General features: G+C 41.6%; 1 protein-coding gene across 3 annotated transcripts in view; it reads right to left on the bottom strand.

Moving 5' to 3' along the window:
- PNPLA4 (patatin like phospholipase domain containing 4) overlaps window positions 1-8,677 on the bottom strand; it is a 34,575-nt gene that overhangs the window by 5,030 nt on the left and 20,868 nt on the right. For all 3 annotated transcript variants that reach the window (XM_015422966.1, XM_015422968.1, XM_015422967.1), the window contains 4 exons: window positions 5,446-5,540; window positions 5,123-5,258; window positions 2,683-2,748; window positions 1,180-1,332 (listed from right to left, as the gene is read on the bottom strand). In XM_015422966.1, the coding sequence (XP_015278452.1) occupies window positions 1,180-1,332; window positions 2,683-2,748; window positions 5,123-5,258; window positions 5,446-5,540 (450 nt within the window). The remainder of the gene's footprint in view (window positions 1-1,179; window positions 1,333-2,682; window positions 2,749-5,122; window positions 5,259-5,445; window positions 5,541-8,677) is intronic.

The raw sequence follows: 8,677 nt of genomic DNA, 5'->3' as shown, positions 1-8,677 counted from the left end.
AGCAGCCTTTTCTGACTGTGGTGGTGACTTCTGCTGCAACGCTGCTGCTCTCCAGAATATCTGAAGCAGCAGGCGTGAGCCAGAAAGAGAAAGTGTGTGAGAGAGTGTGTGTGTGTGTTAATATATAATATCTCCAAACAACCGAGATGAGTTCACCTGGAGAACATGGCTACTTTGGAGGGTGGACTCTGTGGCCTCATGTCCTGCTGAGGTCCCTCCCCTTTCCAAATCCCATCCCCGAAACCTCCAGGTGTTTCCCAACGTGGAGCTGGCAACCGTACCTTGGTGGCAGAGAGAAAGAAGAAGAAGGAGATTGGATTTATACCCCGCCCTTCACTACCCAAAGGTGTCTTAGAGTGGCTTACAAACTCCTTTCCCTCTGACAGAAACTGCTCTTTTTAAAGAACAGCTGTGCCAGAATTATGGCTTGCCCAAGGTCATCCAGCCAGGTGCAAGTGGAGGAATGGGGAATCAAACCCGGTTCTCCCAGATTAGAGTCTACACACTTAACCACTACACCAAACTGGGGGTATTGGGTTGGGGAGAGAAAGAAAGAAGGGGAAGGGGAAAGAAGCAAAAGTGGGAGAATACCACCTCCCTGCATGTTTTTTTTGGTGTCCCCACTTCTGCAAGCCCCCCTCCTTCCTTCCCCTCCAACTATTATCACACTTAACCTTTTAAATGCCAAGGTGGTAAATACCAGCTGCAGTGGTCTCTGATGCACAGGGTCGCTTTGAACATTTTCTGCTGTGCCCAGTAATTCCCACCCCCTGCAGTCTGCGGGAGATGCTCTGTGATGCCCCCTTAATGTCTTCCATATCCCTTGGCCTTATAGAGATATAAAACAAAGCACAACCCATTACGCAACATTTTGTTGCGGGTCCCCTCTTGTCTGTCTTAAAACTTAAAAAAAAAGAATCTATGTAAGGAACTACAACATTATGAAATCCAGGTTTGTTGTATGTAACTCAAATTACTTCCTAGACAAAAACTATTCTAGAGCTATTAAAACATTACTTTAGGGTCCCCTCTTGTCTGTCTTAAAACTTAAAAAAAAAGAATCTATGTAAGGAACTACAACATTATGAAATCCAGGTTTGTTGTATATAACTCAAATTACTTCCTAGACAAAAACTATTCTAGAGCTATTAAAACATTACTTTAACTTGCACATCTCACCATTAAATCTTGCTTTGGCATTTTGACATAGACATCTATGCGTCCTCTGTCTTGTGGGCAGATGTCCAATCGGCCACAAAAGGGAGAAACTGTCACAGTTCGGCCCACTGGCAAGATGGGGAGGCCATTAGTTAAGCCACCATCAATCCATTTCTACTGGAAAGTAAAACTGGAATTAGTATTCAACACAGCTCATTATTCTGGCTTTATATATCTTCTGCCAATATGTTTTCGAACTGCAAGCAACAGAACAGATTATCATTCAGAAGTGTCAGGACGGATAATTTCCTGTTACAAACTTTCAAAACAAATGCTATGTTTTGGGGATACTGATCAAAAACAATCTTGGGCTTCAACCATTCCTTTTCGTGAATAACAGCCTCTCTTTTTCCTAATTGCATGGCTAGTCCTGAGCTCTGATTTTTCCAAAATACATTTCCACTTCATTGTACCTGAAGAAGTGCGCGTGCACATGAAAGCTCATATCTTGAATAAACCTTTGCTGGTCTTAAAGGTCCCACTGGACTCAAAATTTGTTCAGTCAAATATCTGACTGTGACAGTTCATAATAATAAAGTATAATCTGGTCTCAGATGAAAAGCCTGTCTTCCTTATTCTTTATACGCCGTTTGCCATAAAACCCCAGAACTAGTTGTCTTTTTGGGAGGAAAATTGTTTTATATATCAATATTTTCTGGACAATATTATAGCAACAGAGAGTTTAGTTTAACAAGGTATCTCAACTATGATAAACCCTACCATGTCCCTTACACAAAAGTTCTGGAGAGAGTTTTTCTTTAGCTGTACTTGCTCTGAATCAACAAATGTAGAGGTGCCCGGTACAAACATGCTGGCCCCACCCCCTGCCTATGCATGACGACCAACTGATGGGGCCTGAACTTACGGGAAGAATAACTTTACACCAATGGAGTCTGTTCCCACAAATGGAAGTGCTGCTTTTCAAGCATTCCTGATCAAAGGGAGTGAGCACACATGTGTACACTTTCTTCATATGTAGACACTGTGCTCACAAGCCAGACATCCCTTGGCTGGGGACATGGCCAACACAACTGTGCCCATTTCGCCTCCATGTGTGTTGATTCAGGGTGAGTACAGGTTACATATGGAGGAATAAAAAGTCTTCTCCAGGTTCTTTGTAGTAAGCCATTCATTACCGGGCTTACTATAGAGTGAGATGTTTATTTTGTTAGTGGAATAAAGAACACAATGGCACTTCCTTAACCCACTGAGAAGCTGAGCCTCTTCTGGATCATTCAGATGATGCGGTTATTTTCAGCGTCAGTACTGCTTTTACACATTATGGTTAAAATCTGGGTGCCAATCGCGGCAAAGCAAGTTTTCAAGGCTGCTGTGCTATAAAGGTGATGTATTATTTAAGCCTGTTACAGGTATAGAAGCTCTCTCCTATACGTCATCTGATTACCAAATTTTCAGTTTTGGAAAACACAATACAACTTGTAAAATCCAGAAAATAGAAAAGACCTCTCCATTGTAGTCCACTGCATTGATTCCTGCATACAACGGAATAAAACTGCTGGCTAGAAGAGCCTACAGAAGGGCAAACAAAAAAGTCAAAATATTTTAATTAATAATTTTATTCATTTTAACCCATTTTTCAAATAATGCTACATATGCACTTCTAAATGGCTGAGTTAAACATTTTTGACAATAAATTGCTTGTATATTGGTACACCTCCTTTCCTCTGCAACTTTGACCAACCATGTTGGGTAATTATTTGCATTAATTATATTGCTCTAGGACTACTCATTCTGGCCTGGGTCTCGTTTTCTTTCTATAACATATTTAGAAATGTGTGTCTCATGAATCTGTTGCCTCTCATGAAAAGGTCAGCTCTGTAACCACAGTTACCTGCCTTGTCTGATGAACAACGGCCCTCCGAACATCCTGTTCCATCCTCAGCCATTTGAAAATGTGCCTTTTTAGCACTAGATAATGAGCAAGGCCTTAAAACACACCACAGCTCTTGAAAGTAGCCTAATTTTCAGTAAAACTGTGCTCTGAAAATAACACACTGGATGGTCTAAGCCACTTCAAGGAAAGCCATAAGAACTAGTGGCATAGCAAGGCTATTTTGCACCCAGGGCAGATCATTAACACCCCCCTCCTCTTTGTTTTTGTTTTTGTTTTGCTGTCAAGGCACAGCTGACTTACATTGACCCAATAGGGTTTTCAAGGCAAGAGACGTTTGGAGGTGGTCTGCCATTGCCTGCCTCCGCGTCGGCCCTGCTTAGCTTCTGAGATATGACGTGGACAGGCTAGGCTGGGGCTTTGCAGGTCAGGGCCCCTCCTCTGTCAAAATTATTTTCAGTAATAATCATGAAATAAAACGAATAGTAATAATGGGCAGAAAAAGAAAGGCAGACAGTGAAAATTTTATTTAACCATGTATGTAATCATGCCAGTAAATTCAATTTCCATCATGCTATTTCATCATGAGAGCCAGCATGGTGTCGTGGTTAAAGTGTTGGACTAGGATCTGGGAAATCCAGGTTCAAATCCCCACTTGCGCCATGGAAGTTTGCTGGGTGACCTTGGGCCAGTCACATTACTCTCAGCCTAACCCTGACTTGGATATAGCCCCAGGAGAGTCTGATCTCGTCAGATATCAGAAGCTAAGCAGGGCTGACGTGGAGGCAGGCAATGGCAAACTACCTCCGAACATCTCTTGCCTTGAAAACCTTACAGGGTCGCCATAAATCAGCTTGAGTTGATGGCAAAAAAATAATAATCCATCACACCACTCGTGTTCTCAACAGACACTTGAGAGGGCTTCTGTTCTCCATTTAGAAGCCCAAGAGATGACCACCCCAACCATCTACAAGACATTTTTGAGAACTAAGAGTTTGCCTTTATACTAACTTTTACTAACTAACAATAGCCAAGGCATCACAAAATAGTGATCACAAGCTTCACCAGACTGGATGTTAAGAAACATACTACCCCCCAAAGAAGGGCCCCCCCACCCTCCTTTGTTTCCAAAGGACTAAAGTCAACCCAGAGAATCTCTGCAGTAGAGACTGAAGGGGGTGGGGCATTTTTACAGGCCCAGCGGAACCAGTGCAATGTACAGAGTACCCAGCAGGACCAATGCCATTGTGGCAATGCCAGCTGATATTAAACACAAAATCACAGTCCAAGTGGGGAGGGGGGGTTGGAAGCCCAGCAGAACCAGTGCAATGTACAGTGCCCAGCAAACCCACTGCCTTCTGTTCATAATATTAACAAAGGTTTGCTACTATACTACTCTTCAATACATTCTGTCACCAAGCAGGATAGGGATGAGAAGGTCTTGAAGCCAAAAAGTGAAAGGGGGGGGGGGGGACAGAAAACATTAGTGAAGGGAAACAGAAATTAGAACTGTGAGAAAATGAATACTACTCTTAAATACATTCTGTCACCAAGCAGAATAAGGATGGCTTATGGCAGGGCCATAAATTAGGACTTCCTTAGGTCCAGATAGTTCAAAGGAACCTGGCTTTGATGTTGATGCAAATCTGTGCTGAAGCCTCTTTCACCGCATGGCTCTCCTTCACCAGACTGAAATGATGACTCCCTACAACTCTTTATTCCTTTTATTCTGCCTAATACATGAACCTCTGTCTTGGCATTCAGATATCATATTGTTTGGGAGAAATGCCCTGTTTACGTACACATACACGCATTAAATGGATGAGGAACTATTATTTCTCAAGGAATAAATAAGGGCCCAGTTATTAAGGTTAGGATAAATAATGGGGTCATGCTGTTTGCAGTTTAAACATGTCAGCAATCCTTCTAAAGCAACACAGTTGCTCCAGTGAATAAAACGAAGAGAAGGCCACAGTTAATAAAATCCAAAGTCTTGGACCCTGGAGACACTCATGCATTTTCATTTATAGAAGTGATATGCAAGTCTCCCACCTTAACAAGATCCTCCCTGGAGGCAAAATTTGAAAGCAAATGATTTTTTCCATTTTTAGCACTAGTGACTGATATAAAGAGGCGATTTTCTGCTATCTCATGAGCATTGGGAGGGAGAATTGAATCAATGCTGCCCCTACAGAAAAAGAGAATGATAAACATTAGTCAGCCTTAATAATTAAACACTTTCTAAATAATTTAGACGGGAAAGAATGTTCCCATCTTCTCACACTTATTGCAAAGAACCATCCATACAGAATCTCCTCAGCAGCATTTATTTGGGGTTTCACATAAGTTCAAGAGGGTACTTACCAAAAACCTACCTAAGTTTTGTCATAAAATCATAGCCTGGTGTCAGTGCGCCCAAATACTGTTTCCTAGTTTCTTCTGCAAATGAATGTGTAACTTTTATACATTCCTGAAATGTATACACACAAAAAAAAGTTTATCTCAGACAGACAATTGCTTATTTAAAATATGTTAAAATGATTACTTGTAAATTCCGGGGGGGGGGGGAGTCACAGAAATGTCATACCCACCCCTGACCTTCTGCTGCTGACCTAAATCTCCCTGTCAACTGAATGCAATACTTTGTGCATCTGAAGAAGTGGGCTCTGGCTTACAGAATCTTATGGCAGAATAAATCTCTTGGTTTTAACGGCGCCACAAGACTCTCTGGGTGTATCAGACTAACACAGCTATATTACCTCCCTTGTGCACTCTGAGACACCTAATGGCCATGCACACTCCTGTTTTAGCCACTGCCTAGTCATTAATAGAATCAGAATAAAATCAGAAAAATCAGAATAAAAATGGAAACATGAGTCCTGAAAACAACTAGCAAAACGGATTTGTTTAAACTCCATCTCCATCATTAATTTCAACTTACAGAGCACTAGGGATGCTTGAATACCCATCTGTATGGCCCACATCCTGTTTGTCAGCCACACACAGGGAGCTGAATTTTCAATGATCAGTTTGACTGTTTATTGATCCATTCATGGCTGTTTGGCATGCTGCTTCACTGTATAATACAGAGCAGCTGGCTTTCCGTGTGTTCTCCTTCTCGTACAGGCCTATTAAGTTCTACGACCCTCTTGCTCTTGCTGTGCAACTGCTCCACTAAGCAGCCAACTGTTTAAATAGACTACTAAATCAGTCATAAATAAATGCCATGTTTTAATAAAATCCTACCCTTTGGTGTTCATCTAAGTAGCCCCTAATGATGCAAATGGCTGCCAATCAGTTTAAATCGGTGATGACATTGCACACGGGCATTGCAAAAACCTGATACATGTCTGTCTGGCAGGCACTCATTGACAGTACATTCAACAGTCAAACATATTTCTAGAGAAATCTGCAGCACCCCCTACACAGAACACACTGCCATCATACTTCTTAACAAACCACAGCGACCACAAGGATTAGAGGTGTATCTATTAACAAAATGTCAAAAGGATATTTGCCAAAGTAGCCAGAGCTTACACCTTACAAAAATGGCTCAGTAGCACCTTGTTCGGAATATCACCCAGTTGTCGCGATCTCACATTTCTTGACTTCTGTAAGTGCATTGTGTCTTCTGTGTCTTCTGTCAGTGCATTGTAAACATTTCCTATTACATACAGTGAACATTTTCCACTGATAAAGTAGGCTTGCCAAGTCCCACCGGGGGGCGGGGAAACCCCCGCCCGAGAGGCCCATTACCCGCCAGCAGCGGATCGGGCCCCGGGGGGTACCCCACCCCCAAAGCACGCAACGTGCCCGGCGTCAGCATGTCACCCGGAAGTGGTGCAGTCGCGTCGGGGGCGGGGCCATGGTCATCCGAAGGAAAACTCTGTTTTTCCCTCGGATGATTGTGGCCCCACCCCCGGTGTGTCCAATGTGGTTGTGTCACTTCCGGGTGACGTGATTGCGTCACGCACGCACGGACTCCCGGAGCAGCACTGGAGTCCCCCGCTCTACATGCAGTAAAGACTTGGCAACCCTATGATAAATACAATGGAAAGCCCTGTTCCTTGGGCTTTGTATACGTATATTGGAGATGGCTATTATATACAGAACAGAATTCTTCAGTTGTGTCTAACTTGACTAGAGTAAACCCAATGGAGGAGGAAGATTTCTCACACTATAAAATTTGTAGGAACTGAATATATGTGATAAACTTAAGATCCTTCCAACAAGTGAGAAAGTTGGGTGAAACCAATCAGCCACTTTGTTTCATTAGCATACAGTTCTACTATTAGGTCTTTCACAACAGGCTTTCTTAAAAGTAAACCCAATATTATTCTTACTTATAAGAATCACTATTTTTACTCAGAATGTTTAGCACCACCTGAAATTCTACATAATGAAAAGCACAGAGCTGAGCAGGAAACTGTTTCAGATCCTTCATGAGCAATGAAACCCTAGAATATATTGAAAGAACCATGCCGATTTAAATCACAAAAAACTGTGGGTGGCAATTTTCAGTTATTTTTAATGTCACAGGCTAGAAGTTGTAATTTACTAAGACTGCTTTAATGCTCATAAAAATGCAAAATCAGCTTAAACAGCTGCAGATGACATATGGGCAATATCTACAGCACTGAAATTTAAGAGAAAATATTAGTTGAACAGGAGTGATTCCTATCCAGTGACTTACAAAAGCCTTTCGTGTGTAAGGGGTTGAACAATGCTACTGGTAGTGGTACTTGGGGGACATAACACACGGGGATCAAGTGAGCTAGAATGGAGTTTTCTAGCATCAAATGAGAGATGATGTATAATTAGAACTACACTAGAAGAACTAAGATTCAGTTCAGTCGGAAGGAACTAATGGAAAAGAACATTGCTGTGTAGTATCTTAAACAAGATGACAATTATTCTGAATTGTCTAGTCATAAAAGTTGTTAGCGTTCAATGCTATCCTGCAGTACACAGCTAATCAGGGATGATCATGTAATCAGCAAGTTCTATTTCTGAAGGGGAAATTTTTATTCCACTAATGTAGACAATTATTTCAACCTCAACTTCTGTCCAACTCCATCATATTTATGTTCTACCAAGAAAAAAAAAGTATATGGGAAGGAACGTTTAAAAATTAAAACATTCATCCAAGTGTATATTCATTCCTTTAGAAGTAAAGAACAAGAACCATGGTTGGTTGTGTACCTGCTTTATTTGCAGTTTTTAAAAGCAAGGATATCTGAGACAGTAAACAAACTGCTCAGAATATTCAAGATTATGGCACATGTGATTGAAAACTCTGCAGAAATAAAAAGGAACAGTCACTCTGTAATGTTGTTATAACCTTCATGCCACCACTTTTTACCATAAAATGGGGCAGTAGGTTAAATATTTTATTTCTTGGCTCCATCATCAACCAAAAGGGAGACTGCAGTCAAAAGGAGATTGAGAGTGAGAGTGGGAAGGGAAGGGAAGGGAAGCCATGAAGGAGTTAGAAAAGATTCTTAAGTGTAAGGATGTGTCACTGGCAACCAAGATCAAAATAATTCATGCCATAGTATTCCCCATTACTATGTAGAAGTGTGAAATCTGGACAATGAAGAAAGCTGT

This window comes from Gekko japonicus, unplaced genomic scaffold, assembly GCF_001447785.1.
Source record: "Gekko japonicus isolate JY-2015 unplaced genomic scaffold, Gekko_japonicus_V1.1 scaffold132, whole genome shotgun sequence".
Classification (NCBI taxonomy): Eukaryota; Metazoa; Chordata; class Lepidosauria; order Squamata; family Gekkonidae; genus Gekko; species Gekko japonicus.
This window is presented reverse-complemented; position numbering and strand designations above follow the sequence as displayed.